The following is a 17581-nucleotide window of genomic DNA, read 5'->3' as shown; positions in this document are numbered from 1 at the left end:
TCGCCTCTTCTTAGGTCCACATTATCATTTCTCATTTAAATGTTATAATTATTTTTGCTGTATAATTCGTAAGAACATTCGAATACAGTCAGTCCTAATCTAATTACTATTGATTTAAACTTTTATTTAGTTCCTCCCTGCCCCCTCATAACCTTATAACTCAATAACCAGATTACCCAACACAAATTTAAAAAATTTTCTCTTGTCACCTTTTAGCCGCACCATTAAATAAAGTAAAATTATATCGGTTTTCAAGTCCTTTCTATTTATATGACTATGTGCACCGTCTATCTTAGCTCTTTTTATAGTTGAAAGAAAGCCCCTGATTTCTAAGCACACTTAGCAACGCTTCAATATTCATTCTAGCCCCTTTCAGTCACTTTCCACCACTCTCTCAATAATTATTCTGACACGTTAGCACATTTTGACACCACTGTTGAGTTAGTGCCATGGCTCGTTGGTTTGATTTTTTTTTAATTTTCTAAAAGTTTATTGATAGCACTATTGAATACGTATAAAAATGTGACATATCCTTATAATCAATTAATAACAACGAATAAACGTATAGAATATCTAAATCGTGGACCTCATTCGAAGCCTTATTTATCATGAAAAGATAAAAATCCTAGCTATCAAAAATATGTCAAATAATGCCCATTGTCATGAATTGATATCTGAATAACAATAATTTTATTTACTTAATTTATTAGTTGATTATTTAAATGAGCTGTGCAAGAATATTACGTAAAATCTTATACTTTCGCTAACGTCAGGAAATTAAAATTTTTTAAAACCCATTTTAGATAAATTAAGGTCGAAAATCTTTTTCCAAACAATATTTCCTATTTCTAAATTATTGTCACGTTCATTTTTAATATGATTTTATATTCATTTTTGCATCATGATAATAAGACGCATAATTGATCATGCAAAAACAGTGGTGTTTCAAAAGTATAATTTAATATCCTTAGAACTTTGACGCTGAGATTTATTTATAGTCATTAAAAATGCTAAGACTAAAGGAAATTGTTTTCTGTATAAAATAAAAGGTAATGACGGTTCATTTTCTGTGTTAACAGTTATTATTAGTACATAAACTCTTTTTCCAATTTTTCTCTCGTTATAATTTTTGCTTCAATATTATATTTAAGTAATTTTGATATTAGTCATCTTGTGATGTTACATAATTTGTTATTTTTAATTTTGTATTTTTTTTGTTTTTGCCAAGTTTTAAGTTGGATATCATAATTGTAATACTTTGGAATATAAACATTTTTTATTAATTTCACGGAATCATCGATTTTATTTTATTTAAATCATGCTGTAAGTGGGGTCTACTGTTTTTTTATTGTATTGCTAATTTTATTTATTTTAAAAGTAAGTTCTTATTTATTATCTAATTAAATTTTGAAATGAAGCATCATGTGACTTCTACCACAAATTAAAAATTCTTGTAATCTTCAGGTAGCTTCCATTGTACTCAAGTGTCTACCATTAACATGATTTTTAATTTCATCTAAAATTTCTTGGATATTTTTTGTGATTAGAAATGAGGCAAAAAATTGTCACATGCACATAAGAACTCTCTCCGTACGTAGGTTAATTTAAGGTGGTACTTCTATAACTCCAGATTCAAAGGTGCGTTGATATCAATTTATACCAGTTAAATTTTAAAGACTATTTGAAAATCTTGTTTATTAAGTTTATTAAAGTATTAATTTTCAATTTTAGATAAGAGTATTCGATATGAAAGTTCGTAGGAATTATTATGTAAAATTTTCACTTAACCTCAAAATATCAGTAGTAAATGCTTGTGTAAGCTTTAAAAATAGAATTCAAAAAGGTATTCCTGTGTTACTTGTAATATTTTTTTTTTAAGCTCGTCAACACATGTATTTTGGGATAACAGTATAATTTGTATAACATAAGCATTATTGTCTCAGTTTTTTCCATAAATAAATAACTAGGTTACAACTTTCATTAAAAGAATGCTCAGTTGCCATTAAAGCACATATTTAGAATTTACTTTCCATCTATCACTTTTTTCCGTTTACATTCGTCAGCCTACTTTAAAATTTTTAGGGATAGTGAATAGTAACTTAATCAGTGATTTCCTGCGAATTTCATGTTAATTATTTACATCGATTCCATAAAAGAACCACTTTGATGGCAGGGAATCTGTATGGACTCATCCGTACTTATACTAAGCCTCATCCTCTAACCGTAGTAAGAGCACATAAACTGTGTCTACATTTATACTAATTTTTAACATTTAAAAATATTACGTGAATTCTTACCGTGTCTCCTTTTCTTCTTTTTTTTTTTTTTTAAAACAAAGTTCTTTCTGTCACGTACGGGGGGGGGCTGAAATTTTAAAAACGAGAGATTGTATGAAACAGAAGTGGCTTGCCGGAAGTCTCTTCCTCCTAAGTTTCCTCCTTACCCCGTCACCCTTACCATCAGTCCCCTACACACTTCTCCTCTCCCAACCCCGCCCTATATCTTTTAACCGTGTTGCCCTACTCTCCTTCACACCACGGCCCACCATTTCCTTCACACTCTCAAGCAATTAATTTTTAAAAGAATTTTTTTTTCAGCAATAATTTCTATGTAACTTTGACTTTTTTTCTTCTACAAGTCTTAAAAAAAAAAAAAAAAAAAAAAAAACACTTCCCCATAAGGAAATTTGAACCCACGACCACCTGAATACGAGTCAAGCTTCTTACCCACTTTGCTACGAACGCTGCCGACTATAGAAAATCGGTTTCTTGTACTTATACCGTGGTTCGTAACTTATTTTTTATTTTTATATGCATTTACTAATAATACATTCAACTAATGATAAATTATTTATTTAATTATTTTTTAAAACTAATTTCTTTATGTCACGTGCTTGAGGGGCTGGTATTTTAAAACGACAAATTTTCATAAAATGGTAGTCACTTACTAGAAGTCTATTGATGCTTAAAAAAAAATTTTTTTCTAAATAATAAATTTAAAAAAAAAATAAAAATTCAATTAGCATAAGTATAATTATGTAGGATCAATCGAATGAGACGCGTTATAACGCATTAAATATAAGTATTTTATGCATTGATGCATAACATACCAACCGATCTTTTTTTAAACCTGATGTTTTTTTTGCATTAAAATAATGCTAATAACTACTGTTATAAATAAATTACTTAATAAATAAATAAATTATTAAAATAAAGATATACAATAGAGTTGAAAAACTTATCAATGGCTTTTAAGGGCACTAATTCAGAATTTGATAAATAAATAATGGCAATATATCATTAAGTAATTATATAAAAATATAATAAAAATTGTATTAATTAACTATACAATTGCAGAAAAATAAGTAAAAGAAAGAATTAATAAAATGAAGTATAAAAATAAAATGAAATAAAATCAAAAAAGACATCAATAAATACAATGAAGTGAAAAAAAAATGAAATAAAGAAGGGAATGAAAAAAACAAAGAGTTAATAGAAAAATAAAAAAAGAAATGAAATAAAGAAAATACGAAAAAAAAAAAAGTAACAAAATGAATTATGAAAAAATAATGAAATGAAATATGAAAAAAATAAAACAAGAAATGAAAAAAAAAAACTAAAAGATACAAACTAAGGGGTATAAATGGGTCATGAGACCCACGGTAAGAACGAAGTTCTATAAACATGACGTGAGTATAAGGACCCACAATTTCTCAGGTAACAAGGAGGGTCACCAGACCCATAGGAAGAACGAAGCTCTATAAAAATAAGTACTGCATTTATGTAGTTCACTGAAATAAAAACTTGAAAAACGAAAAAAAAAGAAAAAGAAGATTTAGATCAGTTCTCACGATGTTTAAACTTTGTGAGTATGTCATGCATAAATACAGTACTCATGTCATGTTAAAAGAACTTCGTTCTTACCATGAGATCCATGACCCATTTTTTGTTAAGAAAGCAGTGACCTGAGAGTTATAGGGTTTTCATCTGAAGAAAAGTTTTGGGAATAAAAATATGAACGTAAAAGCACTTAATTTAAAAAATATCTGGTTAAAGCATATTTTTTCTTATTTATAATTTAACTGTATGTAATAAGTATAAAAGATAAAAATGATAAAAAAACAATGGAAAATTATATTTAAAACACTAGTATTTATGAAACAAGCTAAGTATATTTCAGGTAACCTTGCCCTTAAAATCGTCATTCAATTCGTTGGTAGTAAGTCAGAGGGTCGCTGAATGACTTTTTTAATTTTTTTTTCTTATACATTAATATCATTATATTGTTTGATTCCAAGAACAGCTAATAATACAATAAATAATGACAAGTACTAAGGGCTATGCTGTTCAAATTGACTTTATTTGAAAAACGACGTTTCGACTACTCCAAGGCAGTCCTTATCAAGTCACTAAAGATTAATATACAGCAATCGTAATATAAATATGTATATAAAGATGTACACAACAGAAAACGCACTAACAATGTATATAAGTTTTATCTTTACTTACAATATTAAACAATAATCGCAGAGTGTTGTCAATGTAAAATGTTTATTCTACTCAACTGCGATATAGTACTATATATGGGAATTCTTTTTAAAGCTAAGTGAGAACATGTGTGTGTAGTACTACAACAGTGGTGAACCTGGTGTAGTACAAAATCAGCGGTAATTCATGAAACTGAGTTTATTTTTACTTTAAAGAATCAAACTCAATATCAAGGAAAGTGGCCACTAACCGATAAATAGAGATTGATGGATATAAATTGTTATGAATTATCAAATTATGAGAATTGTTATAAGTATTTGTTTATATAAAATTCAAAATCTGAGCTTAAACTTTGTGTATCTGTAACTGTGTTAACTGTATTAAATTTTTTTATAAAAACCATTTTTGATATTAAACGCTTATAAAAATTTGGTTCATTATCTATAACTTTAAAATCATCAAAATCAAATGAGTGGCCACTGTCCTGTACATGATTAAAAATAGCTGATTCGTTCTTTTCACTTTTCACATCTCTCTTATGTTTATTTATTCTTTTTGATACGACTCGACTAGATTGACCAACATAACATTTATCACAATTTTTACATTTAATACAATAGACTGAACAAACTTTATCTTTATTTTTAGTTGAGTCTTTCCCTTATTGGTTTAAGAATTTTTGTTTACTTACAGATTTAAAAATGGTTTTATAACTTACTTTATTTAATAAACTTTTGAAGTTACTATCACAATTTTTTATATACGGTAAAACAATATAGTTTTTGTTATCATCATTAAATTTTTCATTTAAATTATTATTATTATCATTTTTATTATTATAATATATAATTTTTTTTCTTCTCTCTGCGTGTTTTCTTATGAAATCGGGTGGGTAATTGTTTTCTTTCAAAATTTCATATACCTTTTTTAGGTTGTTATTGTGATAACAAGTGTCTGACAATTTAATTGCACGATCGACCAAAGAATAAATCACTCCAATTTTTTGTGACAATAGAGAGTGTGACCAATAATTCAAATATAGGTTTGCATGTGTTGGTTTCTGAAACCAATTGGTTTTAATGCGTCCATTATTAGTAAAGATGAACTCAGTTTCATAAATTACCGCTGATTTTGTACTACACCAGGTTCACCACTGTTGTAGTACTACACACACATATTCTCACTTAGCTTTAAAAAGAATTCCCATATATAGTACCATATCGCAGTTGAGTAGAATAAACATTTTACATTGACGACACTCTGCGATTATTGTTTAATATTGTAAGTAAAGATAAAACTTATATACATTGTTAGTGCGTTTTCTGTTGTGTACATCTTTATATACATATTTATATTACCATTGCTGTATATTAATTTTTAGTGACTTGATAAGGACTGCCTTGGAGTAGTCGAAACGTCGTTTTTCAAATAAAGTCAATTTGAACAGCATAGCCCTTAGTACTTGTCATTATTTATTGTATTAATATCATTTTTGAACTTTAAAATAAAAGTTGATATCGTACAACATTGAAACCTAAGAAAAACGTATATTATAATTATAATAATATTAAACGTATAAAAAATTATATATATTGATTGACCTGTGTGTGTTTAAATTTTGAACCTTAATTTCAATCAGCCCGTGATAGTACCTATGTATTGTAAGGCTGCGTATACACGTAGTGTTATACCTTACTGGACTATGTATAAGCTCACGTAAGTGCAAATGAAAAAGAAACACTTTTGATTCTGTTTTTCGGGTTTTCACTAACAGAAGCTGATGGCTCGAAATTCAAATGTAAAATTAATTTTTTTATATTTTAAAGGTTCATGGATTATTCCCAAACATTTGTGTTAAGCTATTTTGTTTGGAATCTTAATTTATGATTTTTGAATTAATATTTCATTTATATTAGTTTTAAGCTATTTTCAAATTGGACATTCAAATATTAGGACAAAGAGTTTTACATTTAAAAATTTTATTTTTAATACTTTTTCTTATTGACATCGAAAAATTTAAATAAATTGACGATAATTGAGCGAAAATAATATTAAGCTGGATAAGATAATAAAAGAAGAAAAGCGCTTTAAAAAAATATTTAATTAAAATCATTGATGTCTAAAGAACAATTATTAAAAATAAAACAAGAAAAAACTAGTAATAGATAGCAACGTTGTCATTGACAAATGCTTCAATGGACTCCTGTGAAAATAAAAGAGATAAAAAAAGAAAAAGCTTAACAGAGATAGCAATATAGAGCTCGTTTAAAAGCGTAAGTACCGTCAACACAGTATTTTTTTCACAATCTATTACGTATTCTGATTGATCTTGACTCTTAGACAAGAAAGCATAGATGATTTTTGTCCCCTACTTGCTTATTTATCCATTATGTTTATCATCTAAAAAGCAGTCTTCATATTATTTTATAAGCACAAATATTTCATAACTTTCACATTTGTAATATACTCTTATTTGTGTTCATTAAAATAAAAGTAACGAATACAAGACCTTCAAATTTCACTACATAACTAAAAATTATTTCCCTAACACTATAACTATAACAGCATGACTTAATTTAAAAAAATTAAATAAACGATACTACTCTACTTATGAAACTTCGTTTTAATACATACTATTGGAATCATACAATTTATGAAATGTGTAACTGAAACTAGATAATTTTCATAACACCAAGTTTAATAATTCACTACTTAAAAGCTTTAATTGTGCCAGGGGCCCCAAGACCCACACCAGGCTCTTTTTTCACAAATATTACTGAAAAATGTATAAAAGCAAGTTTTGATTATGATTTATCCATTATATCCAGTTAGTTATTCACTGTCTCTAGTGCAGTTTTTTACTATAAAATTGGGTACCCCAGTCATCAACGACCCTGATTTATCCTCTTGACTCTCAGCTTTTGAACCAGGTACTGCCCATCCTTTCCAAGATATGCATTTGCCAAATCTAATAGTAAAGCTATAAAGGAGAAACACAGTTTAACTAACAAAACAATCTTTGACAGGCAAGTGACACGAAAAAATCTCCACCTTGGATTTCCATTACGACTGAACTACATGATACGAAAAAAGTGCTGTTGATGCCAATGTTTCTGACATATCACTAGAAGACATTAAACAAGCACTATCATAAGCTTCAATGCTCCAAAACGGTGTGGTTTTTCTTGCAACTAATCTGTGCTATAACAGCAAGCCAGGAAAGATCACTCTAAGTTTCTGACAGTCATATTTGCTGAAAACCTTAGTCAAGACAGAGTGAAGCCCACCTAACATTTTTAGGGCCAACTAAGATCAAAATTCCTTGCTAAAAAATACATCACAACTTAACAAATTTTGGAAAAATAGGGCTCTTACGACTCACAAAAGTTTTTCAACAATGTCTAGAACTGCAAAAGGGTGATTTTAGGCGTCAAGAAAGTCACTTAAAGTATTAAATAAGATTGATACAGCAGTGTCAAAATCCATAAGAAATGAATCATTAAAAGATAGATTAGCTTGTTATTATAAACCTTGCATGAATTACTGCAATCCTCTAGCAATTTAAATTGGTAAAATTACATGTATTAGAAGTCATGGTAGGGCTATGCTTCCATAGTAAAGCTTTTTAACTGCAAAGAAAAATATCATATTTTATGATTTACATCAGTTTTGAATCCTCATAGCATACAGGAATAACACTTTGCATGTGTTATAACATTAACAAAGTATAAATTAACTCATTTTTCGTGTAGCGCATCAAAAACGCACTGTATTTTTCAATATCATTGCATTTTTTGTTTACTTCTTTACAGGGTATTATTGAACCTAAACTGCATACATTCCAAGAGTAGATTCCTGAAAGTAAAAGTTTCTTGTACCCAAAAAGGTTAAGAATATTAGTCAACTTTGAATCAAAAATATTTTACATCACGCGATAAAAAACTCAGGGGCTTTACTCCAAGAATCTTGGGCATAGCCAAGATGAGGAAGGCACTCACCAGAACTTATGTGACATGATTTTTCTTCTTATATCACGGAAGGCAATGTCTGAGCTAAGGAATCATAAAGTATTCATTTTGCAAGCTAACTGACATATGATCACATATTCTGCTAACACACTAGTCAGTTGATATTGTTTAATAAAAATTCAAACAATATTTTCTAAGACGTACAATGGTGGATCACAGTATAACCGCCAAGACTATTTATTAGCAACCTTTAAAAAATGGGATATAAAGAGATAATAAGAAAACAAATAAGCAACTGAAATAACTTTACTATATAGTGAAAGATATTGCAACTAGACGTACAATCCAAAATAAGAAACTTTTTGCGTTATTCATCTAATTTCTCCAAATAGTCGCATTTGTTTAAAGAAAATACAAATTTACGTATCTATTTTTAAATAAATATTTAAATATATATTAAAATATTAGTGTACCTATTGTTTTCATTGAAACTTCCTATACTTAACTTTAATCGAATTTTAGTACATGAAGTAAGGGCTTCCATAAGTCCTACGTGTGAGAGAACATTTTTTTTTATTACTAATAATGATGTTATTCAATGGCTAGCATCAAAGAATTGTAAAAACAACATAAGCTCAGACAAACGATTAAGTACAACTAAAACAGTTTTACGAGTTTAGTAACCACCTTTAGTTATCGATCTGACCGATCTGACACTCTGCCACGAGATGACTGTGAGCACTTAGCGCAACATTGACACACAATATACCTCGTAAAAAAAGTTGTTGCCAATGTTTGATCGTTTTAAAATACTTTCATATATTTAATAAATGTAGATATCTTAAAAATACAATTCGAATTTGTTACTATAGGGATAAGGATTTAATTGTTCTTGTGAAATTTATATCCTTTTTATATACGTCTTGTGTAGTTTTATCAGCATTGTCTTATGGTTTAACAGAGTTAACTTCTAGTAGTTGTCTTTCTATCCTATTTCTTGCCTAGTAATAGTACCTCTTGCAAGTTTTACTCAAGCATCATAAACTAGTCATATCACGCTCAGTATTATCAATTAGTTTGCCTATTTTGGATTTGATTTGCATACGCTTCTCCTCTGGTTAGTTAAGAAAATTTATTTTAAAAGGTTTTGTGCTATTTGTTAGAATTAACAAGTATAACTAAAAATATTTGCTTTGAGTCTTTCTATCACATAACTCTAAAATTCTTTTTATCAATTTTTTTGTTTACTCAGGCAACAAATAATATTGTTTGAACAACTTTAAACTCGATACTTACTTTGCAAACAATCAGCATTGAGAAGGTCTTTACATTTTTCATGACATTTTACTCCACATTCAACACATCTAACGCCTTGACGTGCAATACCCCACAAAAGTCCTTCGCATTCATAACAATATGTAGGAGATGTTGCAGTCCACGTGATGAAATTGTGTGGCGTTGTTGAAGAAATAGGATATATCATAGCTTGTAAGGTCTTCTTGTAAACATGCATTTTCTGAAAAAAAGAATTTCATTACCACAATAATCTTGAATTACTACTAAACAAATCTAAAGATAATATAAAGCATTGTTTGGCAGAAAAAATGTAAAATTTGATAACTTGTACATTATTAGATTAACTGTTTAAGCTTAGCGAGGTACCAAAAGGTTGCAAAAAAATTTTTAATAATTTCAAAATTGGTATTATCTGTGAAACATACGATTACAGCAGCTTAGTAGGGCTCGAATACGTTCGTAATATGCATAACTTAATTCGTTTATGATTTTGGATAGGTCAAGTTCTATACTTAGCTTTATTTATAATTAACTCTTAACAAATACAAATTCAAGTCAGTTGCAAGAATATATCTTCAACGTTAAATAAAAAGTGCTGCTGTATACAACTGATTTAAACAAGCACACCCATCAACGATTTTGCATTTTCAACGGCAGCCTTTATAGTATTTTGATCTTTTAAGGAATAATTAAGAATTTAAATGTAAAACATTAAAGAATCTTTAATAACACAAAAAATTAATTAAAAAGAAAATCTTTGTGGACAAAGAGGTACTGTCAATCATAACGATGGTGCTTTAGTTGTTTTATAAATGTGTAATTCTAATAAAAAAAGGTTCAGTTCACAAAATATGTCTTAAAACATTAACATATAATTAAAAAGTTTAAAAATAAACTTTGAAAAATGGGCAATAACATCAGGGATTAAATAATAACATTTACATAACTACACAAATTACATTATACGTAATCCCTGGATGTTGTTTTGTAACTTACATTCTCAGATATGCAAGTATTGTAAGGAAGAAAAAACGCCTATAAGGGCAGTTCGATCTCCACATCTAAGATTTTCATTTACAAATTGAAAAGTGATAAAAAATTTACATACATTAAGTAAAAATTAATTACGCAAGTTAACGTTTTTTTTCTTCTAATTTTGAATGTTTCAGTTCACTAAAAATAATTAAACTATAAGAAGACACTACCACAGCATAACAAAATATGAGGTCAAAGATATTTTAACTTATTTTTCCAGTATACATCTCACATATAATTAATGCAAAGTTATGAGAAATATTGAAATCACTAGCCTGAAAAACTACCTAACTAATTTGGATTAAATTTTGAATACTGATTCGTGACACACCCTAGATAGTTTTTAAATTACGTTTCTTTTGAAAAAATTAAAAGCAATAGCAACGATGAGGCCTTAAGTTTGCAAAAATATGCTAACTTAGTGTTTTGGGCCGTAACAAAAAATGAAGCCTCCTGCCATCAAAGTTAGTGAGTTTGGTTATAATATTCTCGAGCTAGGTGTTGATAACCGTAGCTGTTCACTGGTAGTAGGTCAAGAACAGAACTGTTAGTCATATAGTTAAATATCCTGGCTAACAGCGACTCTCGACAGTCTGCAATGAGCAAGTGACCCATGCCGATTTTTACCGTGCATTCCGAAGATGACCAAGTGCCATGGAAAAAAGGCATTCTGAACGGCAATGTACCTGGCAGAAGACAAGATACAAAGTTTGGCAAAAGTTAAATCAGCTCCAACGCTTGTGAGCCTTATAGCCTCTTTTTTAACCAACCTGGTGCTGCCGGCAATAGTTAGAGAAACAACCTTCAGTGGCTTGGGCAGCTACATCTACTAGAAATATCATCTGACTCTGACTAAAAGTATGATAACTTGCCCTTAAACGTTTAAGTTGACTAAATAATCACTTAGTTTATCAGTTTTCCATAGGGCAATCTTATGTTTAAATTGCTTGGTCACGAATATTTTTATGACAACTATTTCTGAAAAATATTTTGAAGTAAATTGTAATAACGATACAGTTCCTTTTAAGATAAGTCAATTATCATCTGATAGACTTCAAGAACATAGTTTTGTCACTAGACTGAAAATCCTGGCTACTGCTAAACATGCATTTCTCTCTTAACTTAATATTCCACTAGAAGTCACCAATTCTGTTCAAGGTCTACGCTTGATGAACCTCGTTGTAAAGCTATATATTGAAAGAAACTTGAGTCATCAATACAGTCTTTGTATAAGTGTTCTATTAATTATATAGCTGCCAGATGGAAAATTGAAAGGAAAACGTTAAATGCTTAAGATGCATACAAGTTGTAAGCACGATGAAACTAACACTGAACATTCATCGAAATTGAAACAGCGTTACCTTGTTGCTTTGGTATAAAAATTTTGTAATAAAGAGCAGTTTATAATTATATATTTCCCATAAGTCTTAAATTTTTATAGCTTTAATAAAAAACCTTTCATATCATTACAATGTTAGAAAAAGCCAATAAGCAGCTCTTTTATGGGCCAACAACTGTTTTATAGAATGAGAAATATGTAGTATTTTTTAACACCGTTGTATTTTTTTTTTTCTTTTGCAGATCAGTATTTAAAAAGAACTGCATCAAAATTGTTTACATTTCCCCTCCCCCCTCGCCAGAAGACGACGTTTCTTTCCTTATCTCAGGACTACAAAAGTGCACTATTTCTTCTAAGTAGAAACTTGCATTTTTTGCTCATAAAAAAGTATTTTGCCCCAATTTGCGTGTTTGCCACCAAAACATATGTCTTTAGAGGCAATTTTTGCGCAGACAATTCCAAATTACTTTTCTAGTCAGGAGATGATACTATTTTTACCTGGGAGGTTATGCTATGCTCTTCCCCTGAAATTAGGAAAAAATGTCATTGTAGGTCTTGTATACGCAAGTAATTGAAAGAACGAGTGTGTCAGCGTATGTAAAAGATGCGAGTACGATTTTAGAGATTTCATCAAAATAGATAGTTATTTGAAAATAATCAGACTATTTAATAATGGTAGTTTTCCTACGAGTTTGAAAAGTCTTTGTTTGTGAACCGAGAGGTTTGCGGCTCGAGCCGAAGGCGAGGTCCGTAACGAGGTTCGTAAAGGAGACTTTTCGAACGAGTATCGGAAAACTGCTTTTTTGCCCAAGGAAGTACCAGCCTCCCAAAACCACCCGAGGGCGAAAAAAATGGTTATTTTCACACTGGAAAGTTTGGCATCACGTTGCGTAGGTTCATGGCTATCTTCAATACTTTCCCTACTGACGTAATATACTCTGCATAATTGCTTATCTTTAAATTACTCTTATTGGGAACCACACCAAATTATCGTAAGCATACTCATTTTAACAATAATTTGACTATGATTCTACACAGTATTGTTAAAAAAAATGTTTTTATCCATTTATTGTCTGCCATAAAGTGTCATAAAAGCACAACTTCATGTTTGAGTAACCAATCATCCTCTGTCTACGGGTTTTTTAAAAAAAGTCAAAGACAGTCATTCTCAGAGATCTTTAAGCATATCTTGTACTTTTAGGTGTAACTTCAATTGATCACTACGCATAAACGTTATAATAATATATCTACAAGAGGACCTTAACCCTCCATCGTGCTTTGCGTACCAATCCCTAAGTACCTATCAAAGAATAAATATTACTTTCAACTATTTGATAATAAGTGCATGTATTAAATGACACTGTATTTTAATGAAAATATATTTATTAAATTATGCAACTCTCATATCTTCATAAAAAATAACGAAGTGTAAAATGAACTTTTTTTTGACATTGAATAATTTACGAGTGAAACTAAATTTTGGTAGTATATCATTTTTAATAATAAGTAAATTTTTTCTAACAACAAATTCAACATTTCTTATGTACAGGTATAAGACAAATAAAAAGAATTTCTTTTTGTTGAAGAATAAAAACAGTTATATGAGATCAATGTGAGATTAAGTACAAAAACCAACATCATTCATCGCATAGAGAACGCATAACGATGTGACTTACAAAACCTGAAAAAACATGATATCACTGTAAGTTTCAATAAAATGATTACCGGGTAAAAAGCTTTTTTGCAAAAAGGCCATTGCTATTAAAATTCTTTTTTTTGGTTGGAAAAATTTCTGTCCGTTTTTAGTTAATAAAAGTATAAAAATTTCTTAACTTATTAACTGTATGATTGTTTAAAATAAATACCTCATAGCAAGACAAAAATTCTATAAAAATGACTGTCTATGTAAAAAGTATTTTTATTTTGCTTATTAAATGGACCAGTAACTAAAAAATATTAAAAAAATGAAATGTCAATAAAACAACAGAACTTAAATCATTAAAGGTTCAGGACAATAAGGTAAAGATATGTTTGGAAAAACCTAAAACTGTTATTTTTTGGCAACCTATATTATATACTTACAGTGGTACACCTACTTTTGCGACTGCCTGACATATAATATACGTCTTTTGAAACAAGCTAAGTATTGTCGCAAAACTCAAACTACGGTTTCAGCTTCAAACAATCTTAAAAGGTGCTTATCTTGTAGCATCAATTTGCACTAGTTCATCAAAAAATGTGGATAGTCAACAATTTTAACACTCTTTATTGCGTATCTCAATAAGAAATATCATACACAATTTCGACAGCAACTTGTACTTAATGTGAAATCCGAAAGATCAGCAGTTTTAACCATCAATTACTATGAATTTACTGCACGATGATTGTGCTCGTGTCAATTCAGAGTTATTCGGTTAAGCGCAGGTTAGTCGTTCAGATCCCCAAACTGACATGTTCTCCTGAAATGCAAAAATTTAAGAACTCCTTGCACTTAATAATATTTACCTTTTCTAAGCTTCGCCCTAGTGATTAAGCTACGTGTTAGAAGCATGCATTTCAAGCAAATGTAAGGTTTAGTTTGGTGACTTAGCTACGTGAGAAAAGCTCGAGCAAAGCAGGCCACTGCAAACTCACCTAAAAAGTAAATCAAGAAAAAACAAGAGAAAAAGGACCATCAAATTAGGTTCTGACGTTAAAAGAAGCATCCTTGTTATTGTCATCGCCACGAGTACTCTCGCGTAGGATTAGAATCATTGTTGCAGTCAACTTTGTAAGATCTTGCGACTGCGAACGAGCAAGCAGTGGCTAGCTAACAATCATAGAAGTCAATTAAATTAAGAAAAATTTTTAATTAGTAAACATTGTAAATGCGACTCTGTAACTTTATAGTTTATATTATGTGTCAAATCATTATTTGTGGCTTTTTTATTAAATCATCAGAGAAGACATTAGCTGGTTAATGATTAAATTCACTTTTTTAATTCAAAAATTTTCTAACTACTCAACTATATAAAATGTTTCAAGATTTAGAATTCTAATTGATAGACACATAATTTTTACTTTGATAAATAAATTGAGTATCAAGGAAAATTTAAATAGACAATGTATGACAAAGACATTAACAAGAACATGAATGTACATGAGATGAAAGGCAAATAGATACGCTACTATTACATCACAGAAAACATAAATTCAAACAGTATGGTAACTCCAGCTAGCATATGACACACTAATAATACTGCACACATACCAGTTCGTGAAACCTTACAGCACAACTATAAGTCAACGATTTAAAAGAAAAGTATAACGTAAGTACGAGCAAATAAGGCCTTCAAACCGATTGCTAATTTCTGATGAACATGAATTAAATTTATTCGTTTTTAGAATAAATCAACGAGCTCGACCCAATGCTTATAAAAAACTGGGTGTGAGAAATTGGCGTCCCTTGTGGAACTTACTGTTTTATTTTCCTTGGAGTCTGCTTTAACCAAATCAAAATTTTTATTATTTTTTTTATTATTCTATTTTGCTTTTATTTTTCAAAGTTTCTTTACAGTCTTCCTTTATCTATTTTCATAAATTTTTTGTACATAGTGGATTAGACACCTGAGGATACAAGCAAAATAGCAGATGTAGCTACAAGGGTACAGTTACTCGAACAATACTGTGGGGCAAGAGAAGCTGAAAAATCACTAGAATTCTTTAAATTATCGCGTAACGTAGCCCTCTATGTTCTCAGGAACAGTCATTTCCAGGCTCAAGGGTAAAGCAAGAAGTAACTAGATGGATCAACAATAAATACATTAGACGATTTAAAGATGACTTTGTTCCTTCTAAAACAAATACTCAATACTTTTTTAACATCGAAAATTCTAAGATAAAATAGGTTGAGACTATTCGTGATTTTTCCAGAGAATTAATCAAGGCGCTAGAGCAGCAAAAACAGAGACTGCTTCCAACAACATTGCTAAACACCAGCAGCCTGATTCCAAATGATATCTATAAATCGTTGGCCATAAAGCATTTATGAGAGGCCTACCCGATGAATTCAAAGCCAACATGACGGCAAATATACCGAAAACTTTTGTTGGTGCCTTACATGTAGCTTTATAAGCCGAAGGAGTTGGAAAAGTATTCTACCCCAACACTTACTCTATAACATACCACCTGAATTGACATATGTATCTTGCTCTGCAGTTACACCCTACAGCAGGATGAAATCAGTATAGAAAAAGTACAGATAAACAAATTTTCCACATGTTCAGCTTAACCGAAACAATATCCAACAAGTTTAATGTAACGATCCTAACATGTACAATTGTGGTGTATTATCGACATTATTATTCATCTACATCTCATTATTACAACTCTCATAACACAAAATTTTTTCTACTAGGTTTAACTTAGACGAAAGAATAGTCTCACACTCAGCTTCTCAATATCGAAATAACGACTCTACTGATTAGTCTGTAGAATTGTTGCAAAAATCAAATAAAACGCAATCTTATCCACTTTTGAACAACTTATGGAAAAATCGTTGTAATTTCAGCCCCACACAACCAACACACCACCAAAATAAACTATTTTGTTATTCAGTATTTAGTTACCCGTCTTCTTTTCCAATAGGAAATTACCCCTGCACTTAAAAAGAAAGCTTAGATACCACGAGAATCGTGAAACGATACCAGCCCTCGCTCAAGGTCGAATTCTTTCAATAATCAGGAAAATTTCAGATCAAATTCTCCAAAAACAGGCTATCCTTTAAACGAAACAATGCTTATCAGCCAGACACAGTGGCAAGCAAAGATCTAAATCAGCATCTACTGACAAATCGATTTATAAGATCACCCGATGGTCTATCTCAAGAAACATTGGCAGTGCACTGACAGTAAGACTTACAATTTCACAATTAAATTAAAGTAAAGACATTTTTTTCATAGATACAGGAGCTGACGTCAATGCTATAAAAATGTATTTATAACTACTTAAGGACGTTCGGTAGAGATAACCGGGGGGAACCACTTGCGGGGCAAGGGGGAAGTAGCGATGAGTGAAGACGTGGCATCGCCACACGGGTCTCCAATTTGTGAGTGTTCATGTACACACATATATACACACATCAGGTGGTGTGTATTCTGCAATGTCTGCACCATCTGCTGCGCCGGTCACGGCAGAGTATGTGTATATTTGTAATATATTTATGCTAAAGATGTAAGTATTTGATTTTTATTCGTTATAACAAATGTAATAAGAATGAGTAAATAATTAAAAAGACTTGTGACAGATATACATACAATTATATTCGTAGCTATGGAAGATAAAATTCTTGAATTTTTATGTGACTTGAAAAGTTTCATTGAAAGTAGTGTATTAAACAATTAGGACAGACTCTAGTCTCTGCGATTACTACAATCATGTGATTTTGTCATCTTGTGTAAAAAAATTGTATTGCATAA

General features: G+C 30.1%; 1 protein-coding gene across 1 annotated transcript in view; it reads right to left on the bottom strand.

Annotated features, from left to right (window-relative positions):
- Positions 1-17581, bottom strand: part of unc-13 (protein unc13 homolog) — a 907591-nt gene that overhangs the window by 595299 nt on the left and 294711 nt on the right. The window contains exon 8 of the mRNA XM_089594724.1: positions 9752-9971. Within this exon, the coding sequence (XP_089450850.1) occupies positions 9752-9971 (220 nt within the window). The remainder of the gene's footprint in view (positions 1-9751; positions 9972-17581) is intronic.

Source organism: Copidosoma floridanum, unplaced genomic scaffold (assembly GCF_036245765.1).
Source record: "Copidosoma floridanum isolate Cflo_tuat_1 unplaced genomic scaffold, Cflo_Japanese_pri ptg000021l, whole genome shotgun sequence".
Taxonomy (NCBI): domain Eukaryota; kingdom Metazoa; phylum Arthropoda; class Insecta; order Hymenoptera; family Encyrtidae; genus Copidosoma; species Copidosoma floridanum.
This window is presented reverse-complemented; position numbering and strand designations above follow the sequence as displayed.